At 45.0% G+C, this 21,140-nt stretch overlaps 1 protein-coding gene and 1 pseudogene across 3 annotated transcripts in view; one reads left to right on the forward strand and one right to left on the reverse strand.

The window, feature by feature from the left end:
- SQOR (sulfide quinone oxidoreductase) overlaps positions 1-21,140 on the reverse strand; it is a 71,494-nt gene that overhangs the window by 13,264 nt on the left and 37,090 nt on the right. For all 3 annotated transcript variants that reach the window (XM_054716258.1, XM_054716259.1, XM_008143102.3), the window contains exons 2-6: positions 16,098-16,344; positions 13,646-13,816; positions 9,816-9,869; positions 7,191-7,385; positions 4,676-4,885 (exon numbers count right to left, since the gene is read on the reverse strand). In XM_054716258.1, coding sequence (XP_054572233.1) covers positions 4,676-4,885; positions 7,191-7,385; positions 9,816-9,869; positions 13,646-13,816; positions 16,098-16,344 — 877 coding nt within the window. The remainder of the gene's footprint in view (positions 1-4,675; positions 4,886-7,190; positions 7,386-9,815; positions 9,870-13,645; positions 13,817-16,097; positions 16,345-21,140) is intronic.
- Positions 16,893-19,238, forward strand: LOC103287543 (G2/mitotic-specific cyclin-B2-like; annotated as a pseudogene).

Here is a 21,140-nt window from a genome sequence, read left to right on the forward strand (position 1 = left end):
ACACTGATGGATGAGGACAGTGGGGGGGAGGTAAGGGCAGAGGGTGGGGTGGGAACCAGGTGGAGGGGAGCTATGTGGGAGGGGGGGAAAGAGGAACAATTGTAATAATCTGAACAATAAAGATTTATAAAAAAAAAGTTGTAGTACATATATACAATGGAATATTACTCAGCCAGAAAAAATGAAACCTTGCCATTTGCTACAACATAGACTCTAAGGATGTTAAGTGAAATAAAGCAGGCAGAGAAAGACAAATACCATATGATTTAACTTATATGTGGAACCTAAAAAATGAAATAAACAAACAAAATAGAAACTCATAGTTATAGAGAACTGATGATTGCTAGACAGGAGAGTATGGAGGATGGGTGAAAACGGTGAAGGGATTAAGAGGTACAAATTGAAAGTTATAAAAAGTCACGTGGAGGAAGGCAGGGCAGGGTGGGTAGGAAGAGATCAACCAATGAACTTGTACACATATATGCATAACCCATGGAAACAGACAATGGGGTGGTGAGGGCCTGGGGGAGAAGGGAGGATGGGAGCAGTCTGGAAGAGTTTAATGAGGGAAAAGGGAGGACCTTTATAATACTTTCAACAATAAAAATTTTGTTAAAAAAGTCATGTGGATATAAAGTGTGGAATAGGGAATATAGTCAATAACCCTATATAATAAAAGGGTAATATGCAAATCTACCGAACAGTGGAACAACCGGTCGCTATGACGCACACTGACCACCAGGGGGCGGACGCTCAATGCAGGGGGCAGAAGCTGGGCTGACCGCTGGTGAGCCAGCCGCAATGGCAGTAGCCTCTCCCACCTCCGCGGCAGCACTAAGGATGTCTGACTGATGGCTTAGGCCCGCGCTGTCAGTCAGACATCTCCCCAGGCTCCCAGATTGCGAAAGGACACAGGCCGGGCTGAGGGACACCCCCCCACACCCGAGTGCACGAATGTTGTGCACCAGGCCTCTATTATTGTAATAACTACCTATGGGGTCAGATGGATACTAGACTTATCAGGGAGATCACTTTGAAAATTATATAAAAGTCTAATCACTAGGGTGTACACCTGAAACCAATATAATATTGTATGTCAACTGTAATTGAAGAAAAAATGAATAAGAAAATAATTTTTTTACAAAAAAAAGAAAAGAGTGGTATTGGGTTTGAGAAGATAATCTGACCTGAAATCCTATAATTCAAAAGGGACACAAATATCTTCTTTCTTTACAATCCCTTTAGAAAAACAATAATTATTTATCCAAGTCCCTATCTGTAAGCTCAACTACCCAGAACACAGCTGGTAAACCAAAGTGAAAAAGACCAAATAATGAAATTAAGTTCATGCACTCAAGCTCATACACTTTGCTCAAAACAGTATGCTTTGGGCCCTCACTCATGACCCATTCACTTTTACTTTACATAAAACTAAACATTTGGCTCTCTCATTTTCCATCCAGTAAAAGATTGGAAGCAGCAATTAAAAAGAGCTGAAGATAGAGAGACTTCCAAAGTCACTTACAACTTCTCGACAACTCCAAAGAAGAAAACTGGAAAACTACAAAAAGGACACAAACAAAATCAGAGTAGTTTGAGACACTTTTGTAAGGTGCTAACTAGCCCTAAAACACCCTAGGAGTGTAACTGTATGAACTACTCATAACTGACCTTGAGCTGAAGCAAATAGATGCTACTTAGCCTGGGAATCCCATGACGCCATAAGGTAAGAAAGTGCTCAAAAATATGATGCGGACATGTCACAAGGACATTGGAACAATCTAAAAGGGCTCCTCAAAATCTGGGGCAATTTGTGCACCAAGGTAATTAAAGATAATAATGAATTATAGCCCTAACCGGTTTGGCTCAGTGGATAGAGCGTCAGCCTGCAGACTCAAGGGTCCCAGGTTCGATTCCGGTCAAGGGCATGTACCTTGGTTGCTGGCACATACCCGGTGGGGAGTGTGCAGGAGGCAACTGATCAATGTTTCTCTCTCATTGATGTTTCTAATTCTCTATCCCTCTCCCTTCCTCTCTGTAAAAAAATCAATAAAAATATTTTTTTTTAAAAATAATGAATTATAAACCATTGGGAGGAAAGTAAGAATTTAGGAGTTCATACTAATAATCTATACTAATAAAAGGGTAATATGCAAATTGATTGGGATGCCCTCACAGTAACAACCAAACGGCAGGCTGTGTGGGGTGACCAGGCCGGCAGGGGGATTAGTGAGGAATGACCAAACGACCAAACAGCAGGCTGCATGGGGCGACCAGGCAGGCAGAGGGGGGCAGTGAGGGGCGACTAGGCTGGCAGGGGGTGCGGGGCTGTGAGGGGTGACCAGGCTGGCGGGGGGGGGGTAGTTGGGGGCAACCAGGCCGGCAGAGGGGGGCAGTTGGGGGCGACCAGGCTGGCAGAGGGAGCAGTAAGGGGCGACCAGGCCAGCGGGGGGAGGGGGCAGTTGGGGGCGATCAGGCAGGCAGGCGAGCAGTTAGGAGCTAGCAGTCCCAGATTGTGAGAGGAATGTCCGACTGTCTAAACCGGCAGTCGGACATCCTCCAAGGGGTCCTGGATTTGAGAGGGTGCAGGCTGGGCTGAGGAGACCCTTCCCTCTCACCCCCCCCCCCCCCCTGCACGAATTTCAAGCCCCGGGCCTCTAGTGAATTAATAAAGAGAGAAGGGAGGGTTTTGCTGACAGAATGCCAAGAGCCTATTGCTAAAATTAGAGAAAATGCTGGAAAATCATCATTTTGCAACCACTGCAGTAGAGATTGGATTAGGCAAAATATCACCAATGGATGCTAGATCCAGGGGGAAACTTTAATGAGGAATAGGATGTTTACATGGTCTTAAAATGTCTCCCTACAGACTTACTAGTAGCAAGAGAGAAAAATAATAATAATACAATGAAGAAACTGGTTCATATCTTGACTGGTCTAAATGAACATCATCAGTGAGGGGTAGTTGAACACAGTGTGCTTTCACCCTAGAAGGACACATCACTTAAGCAGCATTTCAGTCTAAAACTCATAGCTGGCAACCTGGGTTGCGGTTTGCTCCCCACTCCCAGTTGGGGTGCATGTGTGAAGCAATCAGTTGATATTCCTCTCTCTCTTCCTTCCCCCATCCCTCCCTCCCTTCTTTTCTCCCACTCTCTCTGAAAAGCAATGGGGAAAAACATCCTCAAGTAAGGATTAACAAAAAACAAATAATAAAATAATAATAATAAAGTAAAATAAAAATCATAACCTGAAATGAATCACAAGAAAACACAAACCGAAAATGAAGACCATTCTATTAAAAAAATTAAAATGTGGGAGGGGGGCTGTATTATTCCAAAATGCCAGTGTCACGGGAAACATTCCAGATCCAAGGAGACTAAAGAGACACCACAATTAAATGAAATACCTGACTGTAAACTGGATTCTGTGCTAGAGGGGGAAAGTACTATAAATGCTATTGAAAACAAAACTGGAGTACCAATGGTAGATCAAAATATTGTATCCATGTTAAATACGCTGAGTTGATAGCTGTATTGTGGTTATGTACGAAACTACCCGTATGTCTTAGGAAATTTGCAGTGAAGTATTTAGGGGCAAAGGGCTAACCTTTTAATGCTTTGGGGAGAGGGAGAGAAATGAGATGATGAAACAAATGGGATAAAACTCTATAGTAAGTTCATCTAGGTAAAGACTATATACAGGTTTATATTATTTATACATTTACTATTTTTATCACGGCAACTTTCCCTAAGTTGAGATTATTTCCCCAAAAAAAAGTACTTAAAAATTATGACCTTGAGTCATGTACAAAAGACAAGATGTATGAAATTTATTTAGAAAGAACTTGACTTAAAAGCTTACAATGTAAAGTTTCGATGCTTAAAAGACTAATCTTTGATTTCCTTCAAAATTCATTTTCATGGAACCTTTCTTACCTCTAAAAATGCTAAATGAATAAAATATGCCTGTGCACTGTTTTCTCACTGCTAACAGTTCTTGCCAGAATGACAAACAAATGATTCCTCCATGCATGCTTCTCCAGCCGCCTTTTCATTTTGTTTTTACTCCTCACCTTCTGCTACAAAAGTGCTGCTATTCCCACTCACAGGATAAACTGAGACTCAGAGAAACCAAGGCCATGTACAAAGGCTACCTTCCCAAGCAGGGTGTATCTCCACCGATCTTTCAAAGGGCTTTAAGTGCTTCCTTTCACGCACAGGTGAAAGATGGTTTAAGACAGCCTCTTGAGAGGTGAGAGATGTCCCTGTCATTCTTGAACTAACCACAATCAGGGCTGTTTCTCCCATTCTATAAACTGCATCAATCACCAGATCCTGCATGTAAGGAAGCCCTTCCAGAACGCTAGGCTGTAACTGAAGTTGTGAAATATTTGACTGCTTCTAGTGGCTCAGTGCCAAGAAAGCAGAGACATAAAACAGGATAAAAATCTACTTGGTACCAGTAGATAAACCCTCCTCCCTCCCATGAACACAGCTTCCTACCTCTTTCTCTTCCTAATCCATGTTGGTCCACCCTCCTCCATCACTGTCCTAAGATGCTCATTGTAACCAGCCTCCCCCAGTGCACAATGGTGATGGACAGGGAAGTAGGAGCCACAATGTCGCCTGCATCCACAACACTGTTCACCTGACAGCTTAACCTCGCCACTCACGGGAATCACTTGGGTCTCTCCAGGTTTGTCCACGTTCTCAAACACAGCCTCTTGTTTATCGGCTCGGACTTCAATGAGATTTTGCTTGTAGTTCACAGTGAGGTTCCGTTCCTGGATGATCTCCAGCAGGGCATCTGCATACTTCTTAACCCCAAAAATCGATCCAAGAGAAGTGTTGAAAATGATATTGGCCTTGGATCGCTTCCCTGTCTGAGAAAAAGGAAAGAATAGAAACAACCAACACCAAAGCATTACTCCAGCCACCTTTTGTTTTGTTTTTCAACTGAGACAAGAATTAAACCCTTCAGAAGAGACCTCGCCAGCTTTCTCCACCCCTTTGCCCTGGTGGGGTGAGGTGCGGACCAATCCGCTGCCTCCCTCTTATTTTCTGTCAGCAACACAGCAACTAAGTGCACCCCTGAATCAAGGGGTTGAGGTGGGCACTGTTCAATCGAAGGCCAGAGGTGAGATTTCTTCTAGGCAAACACAGAGCTGATTGTGTACTCATATACTCATTTGTTCATTCACTCCGTAAAGAAGTCATGAGGTCCTAGAGCTGGCCAGTCTGTTCTCGGCGCTGAGGGACGGCAGTGAATGAGACGAAGGCATGTCCCCTTGGCTCCCACACTCCAGTGCTGCTCGGGTTTCAGAGAGGCTAGTACTCTCCCCAACACCTACAATCTCAGAAACTTCTCTCAGACCACCCAAGAGTTGGGAGGTGAGTTAAACAAAGAGAATTTCCAGGAGGGAAGGAACAGCTAGTCTCTTTTCTTCTGTCCAGCACCTTGTAGGATTTGCTCACCTGGGTCTCACTATTTAGAAGAAGTTAGGCGAGTAAGAACCTCAAATTGCCAACTCGGGATTCTCATAACCCAGAAAAGTCTTTCTTAGACACAGAAATGATGACTTAATTCCCCACCCGCGGGGTTGGCGCTGGTCTCCATGACTCAGGTGAAGCTTTCCCAGCGCTGGGTTCCCAGCGCACATTCAACCCCTCCTCCCTCCCCTTCTCCTCACCTGTCCCTTTGCAAAACCACAGGCTGCTCTGACCCTGCACCGTCTCGAGTGGGACCACGCTTTAGTAAACCTAGTGTGACACCCTGCAGAGGGGAGGAGGGCAAGGGTAGCTCCCCCAGCTTCACACCACTGTTCTTGGGCTGCGGACACCTGCTCTGACACAGAGGGTGTGTGAGCAATGTCTCTAAAGAGCATCGTAGTGGAAAGAGACAAATCTTTCCACTAAGGTTTGAAGTTCTACGTCAGTGGTCGGCAAACCGCGGCTCGTGAGCCACAAGCGGCTCGCAAGCCGCGGTTTGCCACTCTTTTGACTAATGAGTTTGCCGACCACTGGACTAGACTAAATGTTACCATGTAGTTGGAAGATGTGAGGATTAGGCAATTGTGGCATATTGTGTGCAAAGAGGTAAAGGGTAGTATATGACAGTGGTCGGCAAACTCATTAGTCAACAGAGCGGCAAACAGCGGCTTGCGAGCTGCATGTGGCTCGCAAGCCATAGTTTGCTGACCACTATTCTACGTGAACATTATCTTTTTTCCTTCAGAACTGGCATTTTTTCCTATTATACTTCCAAAAATGTATAGCAAGAGCCGGAAAATATTCATAACTTTAAACTTGAGCTGAGGATATTATTATGAATAAAAATGAACAATGTGCAACTAATTGTCTAACTATATGGAAATATTTAAGCAATCTCTAACATATCTCCCCAATAGACTTTTATATACACATTAAAAGATATGTTACAGCCCGGCTGGCATGGCTCAATGGTTCAGTGTTGACATATGAACCAGGAGGTCATGGTTTGATTCCCAGTCAGGTCACATGCCCAGGTTTCGGGCTCAGTCCCCAGTGTGGGGTATGCAGGAAGCAGCCAATCAATCATTCATTCTCATCATTAATGTTTCTGTCTCTCTCTCTCTCTCTCCCTCTCCCTTCCTCTCTGAAATCAATAAAAAAATATTTTTTTAAAAGTATCTTACAAAGACTATTTAATAATTATGTTTACCTGGGTCTCACAAAAAAAAAAAATGAAAGGTCATGTCAAATTGATGATACCAGCTGTATTAAAATAATTGGATTATGATTGCCTTTTTTTCTATTTTATAAACTTCCAATGATATAATTTTGTACATATGTAACAAAAGTTTAGCAATAAGCCGAAACCGGTTTGGCTCAGTGGATGGAGCATCCGTCTGTGGACTGGAAGGTCCCGGGTTCGATTCCGGTCCAGGGCATGTACATTGGTTGCGGGCACATCCCCGGTAGGGGGCGTGCAGGAGGCAGCTGGTCGATGTTTCTCTCTCATCGATGTTTCTAGCTCTCTATCCCTCTCCCTTCCTCTCTGTGAAAAACCAATAAAACATATTTAAAAAAAAAAAAAAGTTTAGCAATAAGAAAAAGTATTTTGACATGGATAAAATGGAATTCTGTCACTCAACAAATTAGCACTGTCTACTCCCCGACCCTGTCTCTGTCCCTGGAAAGGAAGCATACCTTCCTGAAATAGTCTTCCGATAAGTACATGATCTTCTGCGGGGCCCCAGCACACTTTATGGGAGTATTTGGGAAGGTAAAGATGGCATTTCCCTCCTTGAAGTCCTGCAGAGCTTTCCACGTCTTCTCTACCGTACTAACTGAATAGTTAGACCCTATTTTGGGATGGGAAAAACCTTCAGGTAGGCCTTTAATCTGCAACAAAAGACACAAAACATTTTTTACCATATGATTTCACTTATATGTTGAGTCTAAAGAACAAAATAAACAAACAAACAAAGTTGGAACAGACTCATAGATACGGAGAGCTGACTGGTGGCTGCCAGAGGGGACAGGGATTGGGGGACTGGGTGAAAGAGGCTGAAGAGATTAAGAAGTACAAATTGGTAGTTACGAAACTGTCATGGGGATGTAAAGCGCAGCATAGGGAATATAGTCAATAACATTCTCATAACCATGAATGGTGCCAGGTGGCTATGTAAAGTATATGATTGTTTAACCACTAAGCTGTATGCCTGAAACCAATATAAAATAAAATTGAAAGAAAACTGTAAAAATAAACGTTTAACAGAAGTGCAAATGGCTTTCTTTGCCATTTCTACAACCTCACAAGCATTTCAGTACAACTAGTAGCCCCCAGCCTTCACACCCAATGCAGCAGGCAGGTGGGTGCAGCTCCCAAAGTCACCTGCCAAGCTGCAGACTGGACTCAGCCCAGAGAAGCCCCTCTGCCTCCCTGGCCTTGAGACCATAATTTGAATACATCTCTTCCCACCATCGGAGTAAAGACAAGAATCCAGGCATACTTGTGTTTGGAGAACCAGCGGCCTTGCTGGGAAGAAGAAAGGTGACCCTCGGTAAATTAACTATCTCTAAGCCACTCAAAGTGTGGTCTCCGGACCAGCAGCACCAGCCCTACCTGGGAACCTGCCTGAAAATACGCATTCTCAGGCCCCACCCCAGACCTACTGAATCAAGAACTCATGGGCAAGCCCAGAAATCAGTTTTAACGGGTGATTCGATGGGCACTGAGGCTTGAAAAGCTTACGTTCCCCACCTGTAAAAGGGGATAAATGTAACAGCTCCATAGGGTTCTTGGCGGGAGTAAATGAGACCATGTGTGTCAAGTGCTGAGAAAAAATGAACCTCACAAGGTGATGCTCTGTAAGTGGTAGTGTATTCCTGCCAGTGAGATAACTGGATACTTGTCTTAAATGCTAGTAGGTTCACAGCATGCAATGAAAATGGCACAGGTTGAGGTAAGAGACTGAAGCACCAGTTCTTCCAGCAAGAGAAGGAAACTCTCAAAAAAACAGTCATCAAGATGGACTGGTCCTTCAGAACCTTCCCAGGCTGTTGTCCAGAATATAGGCCACCTCCAGGGTCACTGGACACCAATCCCTCTGGTCTCAAGGAAACAGGGTCCTATGATCTCCTCCATCTCACTCAATGACAAGAGCAACTATTCCTCTGATTACTGATCACAGCTCCTGCTACAGTTTAAGTAGCTGTAATATTAGCAGTTTCAATATTATTTCTTGGTTTGCTGCAAAAAGCTGCTACGGAGTCTCAGCACTGGTCTCTTCAGTCCTCTCAGGCAGCACAGGGGCTCCCGGGGGGGGCGGGGGAGGGGGGTTACCGTGGAGATGCGCCATCTGTGCTATGTCACCACTTCTGGGGTCTTGTGAGAGACAAGGACCTCCCAGAAGGTGTAACTGGCACCTTCTCCACAGTCTACTCCACAGCTTGTCATTCTGTGAGACTCATGGCCAAGCCACCATGACCAAACTCATCACAACCTTCACACCGAGGCATGGCTTCTTCGAACCGTCTCAGGACACGCCCCAGGACACTGTCACCAGCCTCACCCTAGACATGTCATGGTTTGGGGCTTTTTACGCAGAAACACGCTTCAAAGACCTTTCCTGGGCCGACTCAGTTGCCTGTGTCACATTCCTGAAGCTGAGACCTGGTTGTCACTATGCTTTATGTGCTCCAACTATTCACCCCAGGGTCCCCAACAAACTTCTGGAAATCGTCATAATTACTGACTTACTCCATGATGTTTTAGAAAACTGAGCTTAAATGTCACAATTGTCACACAGCATCCAGCTCCCTAGCTCATGGAAAAGGGAGAGCGAAGGAACTTCCAGGGTAGTAGTTATATTGCATTGGTCACTTCGACCAAAAAAACCCAGCCGCCACAGGGCAAAACCCAAGCCTCTCTCCAGCTCCTGATCAACTATCTGCTGGCATTCTATCCTTAGAGTCTGCTTAGAAATTCAAAATCTTACTTTCAAAGGAAAGTTTAACCTGCAATACCACAAACTCAGTCCCACACAGAAAGGTAGTTTTCTTGTAAATGTAGAAAAGGCTGCTCTTTTGCATGAATTCCCATCAGGGCATGGACATGTTGACTCATGATTAAAGCTTAGAGCTGGATCATGTTATCATTGACAGAATCTCGGATGAGACATTTTTAAAACCATAAAAAGACTGCTGAGAAATAAAACTAGAAGAGGATTTCTTAGTACTTTTTCTTGTCAAATGAATATAAAGACACTCAAGGCAGTGCTTGATCTTGGCAGAAGTAGGCCAGGGAACACAGAAGTCATTTAAACGTACCTTCCCATAGTCCAGCTGGATTCCGAGAGCAATAATGAGATATTTGTAGGAGATCTGCAACAGAAAGCAATGCCGTTTAGACCAGGACCCAAACAGTGGCAGTCCTAGGACAGACTCAGGTCCCAGGCGAGTGGGATCATCACAGCGTTTCCATGTTTTTATGTGAATGACTTGGGGCTGTGGGTGGTGGGCAGGGCGGGGGTGTGGGGAGGGGGGGCAGGTACAGGCTCCAGTCTGCCATCACACCCATCATTCTCACACCTCACTGCTTCACAAACATTACATGACCTGCCTGGCTTCTGAGAGCTGAGACTCCTATATTTTCACACAGTGGAGGATGACAGCAAAGAGGCCACAGCTTCCTGTGCAGGGCTTGTGTTAACACTTTTTCATGTTGGGGAAGGAGAGAATGACTTTCTACTCTTAAAAATAATCCATTTTCTTTTAATATCTATAGGGTAAAGTGTGAATCCCGAGCAAATCTGGCCTGTCATATGGATGGATTGATATCATAACTGAGAAACTGCTCTTTTGAAGGCCATTGAAAAGGATGTGATACAATGTATCTCATATTATTTAATGATCTGTTTGGAATTTAAAAGTCCCCTCCTTAAATATGGGTATTGTGATTATTCATGCTGGGAGCAAAGGTCTCCCTACTTATTGTGATAGAAATGTGGGTTGAGAATGGGGAGGAAGACAAGTTGAAGCAAAAAAAATAAAAAATAAAAAGAGGCAGCAAGAAGGATGTAAAGTAAAAGGACTTGCCTAGGAAACTGAAGATGAGATTGCAATGAAAGTCAGGGGCCCAGAAAGGACATCAGGTGATGACGGTCTCTCTCCTGCACTAAACAGAGAAGCGCGCACACAGCTATGCAGATCCCAGTTAAAGAGAGGGGATTCCAAGACGCAGGAGGCTTGACTCACACTGGGGAGCAGCAGGAGCAAGTCACCGAAGAGATCCTGCCCTGTGACCCAGATCAGCTCCGTGGTCACGTCCCCAGTGAGGCCTTCCTATGACTCAGTCTTAACCCAGTGCACATGATGCTTTATAGCACCTGTCGAGTTATATAACAGTCATATCCTCCCCCACCACATCAAACACTCCTAGAGGATAAAGGTTGTGTCTTACCCCTTATATTCCTAGAATCTAGCATAGTCACCAAATTAAAGTGAGGAACTCAGTAATGTTTGTTGGATGAATGAGTGGATGGGTGGTTGATTCCAGTTGCATGTGAAAATATAATTTATCGAAGTGGATAATAATATATACATCATCATCCCTGTGATTTGCCTATCCATAGACAGCGGGTGCCCTGAAATTCCTTGTTCTGTAGGAAAGTGTACTGGACCCATTAAATGGCTGGGGGAACTGTGTTGAATCTTCAGGGTATATGAGGTCAGAGGTAGCATGAGGTCCGGGAAGATGATCTACAGGTAAAACATACGCCCACTGTCAACAAGAAAAGCCTTTGGTTTGTGTGTACCCTGATGTTTCCATTAGAGCACAATATTAATCATTTTTTAGGAGTAATAATAACAGATAAGCTTAAGATTATAAAAAATCATTAAGGGAGAATAAACCCTAAAGTAGCAAAGAATAAGAAGAAAGCCTCAAGTGTTTGGATAAGTTCAAGTTTCCAGGCCAGATGACCTAAATAAAACCTAAGGAATTGCAAAAACTTGTAGACAAGACTTTTGAGCAATTGCCGAGAACAGTGCAGACCTCTCCAGAAGGCTAAATATGGGTAAGTGCTCTAATTCTATCCAGGGGGTGGGAAGGTAACTAACAACTTAGCAAACAGAATGTTCATCCAGTTCAACATTCCAGGCTCATCTACTGTAGTTTGGAAAAAGAAGAGCATTGACATGGATTCATTTTGCAACCCTGCTATCAACAATAACTATGCTGGCACATAGTGGATACTCAATAAATATGTCCTTTTCCTTTTTTTCATGTATTCTCTTAAAAATAATAACAGCAACATTTCTTGAACATCCACATTATGCAACTGACAAGATTATATCTCCCAGGCGATGCTATATGCAGATTTCAGATATGACTATGGAATACTTTTGCCTTAAAAATCCTGGAAGAAGTCCCACCATCTTGCACCAACTTCTTCCCCAGCCCTAAAACAAGACACTGCCAGTTCCCTAAGGTCTACACTTGAGAGAGCTACCCAGGACTCAGAAGTGAGAACACCTACCAGGGCCTTCCATTCTCAAGAGATGAGACAAATTTATGATCCTTAAATGAGCACAAACCCAACCACAAAGGGCTCTGAGCTTTTCCTGGGATGTAAATGGGACTGATCAAGGGGGCAGGCACTGCAGTACCAAAGGGGTGATGTGGGTTATAAGACACAGCTCTCCTGGCCCCCTGAGCCGGCAGCAGATGGCAAGGGAAATGAGCCTCAAAGCTCAGTCTTGAGAACTGAGAACAATCTTGTGTTTCATTCAGTCCACCCTCCTGGAGATGCAGGGGAAATAAGGAAGTTCATCAACAGAGGGGATATAACATAAAATGTTTAACTTAAATAAATGTATATTTTATTAAATAATGTATTAAATGTTATTTATTCATGTATTTACTTTAGGATGGGGGAAGCCTGACTTGTGGATCAGAAGAAGAAGAAAAAAGACCCAGAGGTTTGCACTGACCCCAAGCCCAGCATGAATCAGCCTGTGGCAACTGTGGCTACAAAGGCAAATGCTAAATGAGGCTGCATCTGACTGTGGGAGGGACGGGGCCACGCCATTCTGGGCTGTTCTGCAGAGTGGCTTCCTCTTCCAGGAGCCTTTTTCATGGAGGGGACAAGTCCGACGATGTCTAAAGCAGGGGAAAGAGGGTCATGCGGGGACTGAAGACTGTGGAAGACGATGAAAAGTGGGGACACGGGACAAAGCCACCTGCAGAGAATACCGACACAGACTATAAGAACCATCTTCGAACAGGTGAAGGGTTTCTCCTCACAAGAGAGAGAAGACATCCTCTCCCACACTACAGAAAGGACAAGGAATAAGGAAGATATTAAGTCCAATAACACCCTGGGGGCCCAAGAACCACGGACGCCTGGAGCAGAAAGGGCGCAGCATGATGGCTGCGCTGCCTGCCGCCCTCCTGGGCTCAGCAGCAGATGAGGGGACATGACATTGCAGATGGCTTCTGAGCCTGTGGTCTCACCATCCTGCTCTCATCCCTTCAGTCAAATGCAGGGACAGCACTTTCTGAAAAGCTTCGACCCCCGGGTGGTTGGGGGGGGGGGGGGCGGAGGGGAGGGGGTGGAATGAGACTTCTAAATGATGCTGATCAATTATGAGCCTCATGCTCCAGCAGCTGCAATTCTCCTGAGCCCCGGCACAAAGCTCAGTCACATGGGCACTTACTATTCTGGAGGGGCGCCCCCTAGTGTGGCTGGGATGATATTTTCCAACATCCCCTTCCTCTGGGAGGCCAGCTGTCAGGGAGAGAAGCTGGCTGCTTCAAAGGAAAAAGGAGGAAGGTGCCTGCTATTTTAACACGTAGCAGTATTTGTTCAGTACACATTCAGATGCAAGACACTGTGCCAAGCAATAGGGCCAAGAGTGGGTGTCCGCAAATACTTGTCTTCGTTGTTTATTAATGCAACATCCTCAGTCCTTCCATCTGTCCCATCCTCCACTCACCACACTCTACCCTCTCAAGCAGTATTTAACTCACACATACATGCACACACACTTATAGACACCACTGTCTCACCATGAAGCTGACCAGTTTGCTAATACCTGTGCATTTCACTTCATACAAGCCTTCCGATGAACAAAAGCCAAAGGATCCCAGTGGTTACCTCCTTGCCGTTGTCTGTGCGGATGCAGTTCTTGTCTGGGTCCAGCTCAGCCACTCTGTCTTTGATCCATTCCACACCAGATGGAATCACACTCGCTGTGGGACGGCCAGATGAGGACAACTGTTTGGCACCAGCACCCACCAGTGTCCAGATTGGCTGGTAGAAATGTCTCTGAGAAACAAAGTTTTGGAGATTCGTTTCAAGTTGAGGCTGACCAAAGTGTCATAGCTCAAGGTACCTGAGCTAATACTCCCTCCTGACGCTTGGAGTATCACATAGAAAGTCCCTGGGTCGTCTTCCCCACCACTCCTCCCACTGGTGAGACGTCTCCTATTATGTTAAACTCTGAAGAGCAGTCACCTATAAGAATTCTGCCAAGGTCATTTTTTTAAAAAGCCATAAACTACCCTGGCTGATGTGGCTCAGTTGGTTGGAACATCATCCGTACACCAAAAGGTTGTGGGTTCAATTCCCAGTCAGGGTACATACCTAGGTTGTGGGTTCAAGCCTGTTGGGGCATGTATGGGAGGTAACTGATTGATGTTTCTCTCTCACATCTCTCTCTCTTTCTCTCTCTCTCTCTTCCCCCCCGCCTTTCTGTCTCTCTTAAAAAAATAATAATAAAAACATATCCTCAGGTGAGGATTTTTTAAAAAGTCATAACCTATCATTAGCGACCATTGTATTATTTATTGCTGACAGGTGACAGTTGATTTGGGGCTTAACATGTACATGTTACATATACATGTATAATGTACACATTATGGATACATTTATGTGTACCGATACAAAGAAAAATTAAGTCCAGTAGCATAATATGGTTCCTCAGATGTTTGTGGGGACTGAGGTAAGTCTGAAGTTTACAGCCACTCTGGGGATCCTCAAACTCTATTAACTTCCAACTGTGTTTGCCAAGCCCGTGGAAGGTGCAGACATTGCCTGTCAACCCTATTAGCAATCCTTTCTCAGAGGATTTACTAGTGCGCCCAAACCCAGGAGACACCAAATGCTACCGCACAATGCCACATATGCCCAAACACGTTCTCAACATTGCCCAAACACCTCCGACTGGCTGGACAGAATTGCCAAAAGCCACAGAGAGGTGGCGAGAACTGAGGAAGGGCTTTGCAATCTCCCTACAGCCGACAATGGCTGCGATCCCGAGGACAGGGGGCAGAGGCCTCCAGCTGCAAGAGCTGAACGGTTCCAAGTCCATCTTGAACAGACAGAGGAATAGAAACAAGCTCGGATGTTTTATAGACTACAAACAACCATCAGCTCCAGCAATCACTAAACCAGATACAGGAGGGGAGGTGCCAACCGCCTGCGCCACTGGCAGCTCCTTCCAGAGACTCCTGTCCGGCACGTCCTCACAGACATGATTCTGGCCTCCTGAACTGTGTCCAGCGCCTCTGACTCATTACAAAGAGTAGCCCCTGCCCATGGGTTAGCTACAATAGGCCACCTGACACGGCTCTCAGACCGCTCTCATTTACAATGTTGTCCTGAATGAGTCACTTCAAAAAGGAGAGTAACAGAGAGCACCTTCCAGTCTCCCCCCACATCACAGCACACCAGGCTGAGGTTGCAGGGAGCCTGGCAGCCCCCCGATACTGTGGAGATTACTTGGAAAGCCGTGTGCCTTTCTCGCCCTCCCCTCCCCATCAAACAGGCACCAGATCCATTCTGCTCCCTGCCCCCGAGGATACAGTTCCCAACTGGCACATGCCTGGCTCCTTCGGAAACCTTAGACAAACCACCAGAAATCTTGAATACGTATCTGTGGCTTTTGGACAATTTTTAAATGTTTTTTCATGAAATAGTAGTGCCTTACATATAAACACTTCCCAACTTCCCTCCTGGTAACACTTCCCAACTGCCCTCCTGGTGTTTACTACCTTTTTCTGCCCTATAATCTGTTTCTAATTCCTTGCACTTAAATTTCTGAAACCCACTGACACCTTCCCAGAGGCCTCCCTGGTCCTTCACTCATCACCTTTCTCCAGACTGGACCACAGACAGGAAGGAGCAATGACCACTGACTTTCCTCTGGACATGATGTTGGAGGGAGAGGGTTTCACGGGTTGAGATCTACTAACGTCCTGACCCGGGTACCTAGGAACGTGACCTTATTTGGAAATAGGGTCTTTGTAGATGTAATCAAGTTAATACTTATGAGAGAATAAGTATCTATTGTTTTAAGACTCTCAATCTGTGGTAATGTGTTAGCACAAGAAACTCATACGGAAGAGACTATCAAAAGCCAAGGGATCTGTTCTCTCTCTCCTCCTCCCTCCACCTTCTCCCATCTTTTTGGACTGCCTGATTGTTGTGCCCAGAGGAGAAGCACTAACCCTGGGACATGACATCCCATGCCTGACCGTCATCCCCACCCCCTATCACACACACGCACATGCACCCACACACATGCACCCAGGAGGGGGAGACTTACCTCGCTGGGCTCAACGATGGCCACATTCTCTGCACCCACTCTCTTCTTCATGCGGGAGGCCATGGTGATCCCACCACTGCCCCCACCCAGCACCAGCACCTCATGGTAGTTCTTGGCCGCAAGGCTGGTCCCTGTGTGCAGCTGACGTGGGCTGGCCTGCTGAGCGCCCAGTCTGAGGAAGCAGGTAAAGAGCCGGGCGTGGGGGCTAGACACCACGGCCACCAGCGGGGTCATCTTCACACGGGATCTGGACAGAAAGGAACAGATGAGGCTATGAGTAAGGAAGGGACCACTGTGCGACCAAAGCATTTTCCTTCCGGAGGAAGGGGAGGCTGGCATCTGGCCAGCTCCAGCTGGTGCCCACCACCTCCCACAAAACCACCTCCCCAGCTGGCTGTGGTCCCAAAGTCTCCTGACAGCACAAGATTGTAACTAACAACTGGCTGAGCTTCCATTTCTCCCCTTCCTCCTCCTGTCAGGACATCCAGGACTTTTCCATCCAAAAATTCCAGGGCCCCCTGCAGTGCATCCAGCAGTCCCCCATTCTCCTCTCAGGCACATGCCTCAACGCTTTCTTTGGTTTTTCAGTCCACCAAAAATGGACAAGTCCACAACTAGATAGACACCTGTACAAGTCCTTGCCATAGGGCCCCTAAGACCTGCTGAAACAGAAGTAGTCCAGCAAGAAACCCTCCTTCTGCAACTCAGAGTTCACACCAGGGAAATCAGGGCCTCGGCCCCACTCAGAGAGCCTGCTGGCTCTGTCTGCCCAGGGACACACAATTTAATCAAAACATGGGCAACAGACACGCAAGCAAAGGCCCTCCACACCTTTGGCAATTTCAACCAGTTGATAAGAGAGCCATAAAAAGATCCCTGCCTGGTATCATAAAGTTATGTTTTATGTAAAAAATCTGCATATGCCGCTGACCAGTCAGTCTTTTATTGTATGCAATCAGTAAGCAATCTCCCCTTCAGAGTTCCTCCGCGAGACAGGCGTTTCTGCTCTGAGCATTTGGTGCTTTGGCCGTGAGGAAATGAAGGCTTCTCGGGCGTGGGCCTTGGCTTCCCCCACCCACAGACCTGGCCTGATGTCTCGGACACCATCTACTTGTATAACTGGAATGCCTCTCTGGGTATTACTGTGCCCCAAATTCCACCACCAAGTTCAGTCCTTTGGGTTCAACACTGCCCCAGGAACCCTTTATTCAAATGCAAGGACCTAGCTGGGGGTAACCCTTCTAGCTGCTTAGATCACTAACTTCTGAATGGGACCAATTTCATTATATCATTTTTTCCCAAAAAACTGAAGAAGGGGACAGCATGAGGGGATTAGAAAACGCTGAGAGGGAAAAGGGGCTCTGAAAGGAAGGGGGAAAGGCCCTGGCAGAGGGAGAAACGACAGGAAGTGGGAAGGAGGTTGAGAGCTGCCTTTAATTAGGATGAACTTTACTCAGAGGTTTTGGCACCCTGACAACTTCTTCAACAGCTCAGATCTGAAGTGACCCAGCGATTTGGGACCCACAGAGAGTGAGGCAGGTTCATACATTGTTGCTGCAAGTTTAAAATCTGTATGACCCTTCTAGAAAACATCACCCTTTGACCTGGTATGTCCATTTCTGGGACTTCAGTCTAAGGAAATAGCCTCTAATACAGAAGACAAACCTTCACAAAGATGTAGCTCACATATTCATTCATAATATAGGGTCAACCCTCAGCTAACTGGTTTGTGAATCGACCTGATTACATCCAGGTCACAGGAAAAACTTCACACTGCCCAGGGAAAGCGCAGGTCCCAGACTGTTTCTACAGTCATGTGATACCCCGGAGAGCAGTTTCAGAAGAAATTGGAAATAGAGTTACAACCAGAGCCACACAAGTAGCTAAGAAAGCTCTGAACACCAAAGCACCTGTTCAACCCACCAAAACAACTAATGTCAACAAACAGCCGAAACCTATTGCTTCTGTGAAACCAGTTCAGATGGAAACGTTGGCTCCATCCCGCACCTGAGGATATCTCCATGAAGGAAGAGAACCTCTGTCAAGCTTTCTCTGATGCTTTGCTCAGCAAGATCGAAGATATTGGTAATGAAGAGTGGGAGAACCCTCAGCTCTGCAGCGACTACGTTAAGGATATCTATCAGTATCTGAGACAGCTTGAGGTTCTGCAAACCATAAATCCACATTTCTTAGATGGAAGAGATATAAACAGACGCATGGGTGCCATCCTGGTGGACTGGCTGGTACAGGTCCATTCCAAGTTTAGGCTGCTGCAGGAGACTCTCCACATGTGCATCGCCATTATGCATCGATTTTTACAGGTTCAACCAGTCTCTCCCAAGAAGCTTCAACTGGTTGGGATTATAGCTTTGCTTTTGACCTCCTAGTATGAGGAAATGTTTTCTCCAAATATAGAAGACTTCGTTTACATCACAGACCACGCATATACCAGTTCCCAAATCCGAGAAATGGAAGCTCTCATTTTGAAAGAACTAAAATGTGAGTTGGGTGGGCCTTTACCACTACATTTTTTAAAGTGGGCATCAAAAGCTGGGGAGGTTGGCCGAAACGGTTTGGCTCAGTGGATAGAGCGTAGGCCTGCAGACTCAAGGGTCCCAGGTTCGATTCCGGTCAAGGGCATGTACCTTGGTTGCGGGCACATCCCCAGTAGGGGGTGTGCAAGAGGCAGCTGATCGATGTTTCTAGCTCTCTATCCCTCTCTCTTCCTCTCTGTAAAAAATCAATAAAATATATATTAAAAAAAAAAAAACTGGGGTGGTTGATGTTGAACAGCACACTTTAACCAAATATTTGATGGAACTGACTCTCATTGACTATGGACATGGTGCATTATCACCCTTCCGGAGTGGCAGCGGCTGCTTCCTGCCTGTCCCAGAAGGTTCTAGGCCAAGGAAAATGGAACTTAAAAGCAGCAGTATTACACTGGATACACCAAGAACGAGGTGTTGGAAGTCATGCAGCACATGGCCAAAAACGTAGTGAGAGTAAACCAAAACCTGTTCATCGCCATCAAGAATAAGTAAGTATGCAAGCAGCAGACTCCTGAAGATCAGCACGACTCCTCAGCTGAACTCAAAAGCCATTAAAGAGCTCGCCCTCCCTCTGATGGGGCGGCCCTAGGCCCTGGTCCTGGGGAAGGTGCTTCGTCTGGCACTTTCTCTTGCTTGTTTGGAACTCTTGACTTGGTATGTAATTCTTTGGTCTACTCCATGAAACCTCTTCTCAGACCTATTTTCTAACTACATATTGAGAAAAAATAAAGCTATTGATATTTTTTAAAAAGAAAGAAGAATTAGCTACCAATGATACAGAAGAATGCAACCACTTTACCTCTACATTCTTACAAAGTGAAGTATTCACTTTTTTAAAAAAATCAATAAATAAAACAAATGGAAATTTCATTTTATCAAGTGGCGCATACAACACATTTTATAATTAAATAATGTCATGCTTTGCCCTAGCTGGTTTGGCTCAGTGGACAGAGTATCAGCCCATGGACTGAAGGATCCCAGCTTTGATTCTGGTCAAGGGCCTATACCTCAGTTGCAGGCTCCATCCTGCCCGGTCGGGCACGTGCAGGAGGCAACCAATCGATGTGTCTCTCTCACATCAATGTTTCTCTCTCCCCCTTCCCTTCCACTCTCTAAAAACCAATGGAAAAATATCCTCAGACAAGGATTAACAACAACAACAACAAAAGAATAAATAAATAAATAAATAAATAATGTCATGTTTTTAAGTTAGATTAAAATTTCTCAGTTTATCCTAAATAAACTGAGTGCTCCTTTCAAAGGATCAGAATAAATGCTTTGCTACAGCTGTAGTCTAACTGGAGAAGTAAAATCCCTGCTGACTGAAACAGGAGACAGCCTGCTGGGCCTCTCCCACTTACAGCCCTGGCCAAGGCTCCACGCCCGATCTCCACAAGTCTTTGGGACTCCACAGCTTTCCACAGCCCGCCCTTCCCAGACAGTATAGATCCCCCTTCATTTATTTATTTGGAATTATTTTATTTTTTCCAACTTTATTGAGGTGTATTTGATAAAAACTACTGCATACAACATGATGTTTTGAGATATATATATAGATAGATAGATATATAGATAGATAGATAGATAGATATAGATAGATATAGATATATATAGATATATAGATATATTCTGAAATGTTTATCATAATCAAGCTAATTAACATAGCTATTGACTCACCTAGCTATCACTTTTTTTTAGTAAAAAAAAATACACTAAGATTTACTCTCCTAGTAGATTTCAAGTATACAATACATATTGTTAACCACAGTGACTATGCTATATGTTAGATCTCCAGAAATGATTTATCCTGCATATCTGAAACTTTGTACACTACGACCAACATCTCCCCATTTCCCCCGCCACTTAGCCCTGGTAACCACCATTCTACTCTCTGCTTCAAGGAGTTGAACTTTTTAAGATTCTACATATGAGATCATACAGTATTGTCTTTCTGTGTTTGGCTTATTTCACTTAGCATAATCCTATAGGTTCATCCATGTTTTCACGAATGACAAGATTTCCTTCTTTCTAAAGGCTGAATAATATTCCATTGTGTGTATATATGTCACCTTTTCTATATGAATTCATCTGTCGATGGACACTTAGGCTGTTTTCATATCTCGGTTGTGAACAATGGTGCAGTAGGTATGGGAGCGCAGATATCTCTTTGAGATAGCTATTTTCTTTCCTTAGGGCATATACACCCAGAAGTGGGATTGCTGGATCATATGGTGGTTTTAATTTTTTTAGGAACCTCTATACTATTTTCCATTGTGGCTGCACCAATTTACATTCCCACCAACCATGAAAAAGGTTCCTTTTTGTCCACATTCTTACCAATACTTATCTTAAAGGCTCCCTAATCTTAAGTCATGTTACATATTACACACTGGGTGTCAGCTAGGACACCTGGCTTAGTTCAAATAAAGCTGGCCTCCAAGCAAGGATTATTCAGAGCATTCTTAATGAAAGCTCCACAGGCCAGCCTTTC

This window comes from Eptesicus fuscus, chromosome 5 (assembly GCF_027574615.1).
Source record: "Eptesicus fuscus isolate TK198812 chromosome 5, DD_ASM_mEF_20220401, whole genome shotgun sequence".
Classification (NCBI taxonomy): Eukaryota; Metazoa; Chordata; class Mammalia; order Chiroptera; family Vespertilionidae; genus Eptesicus; species Eptesicus fuscus.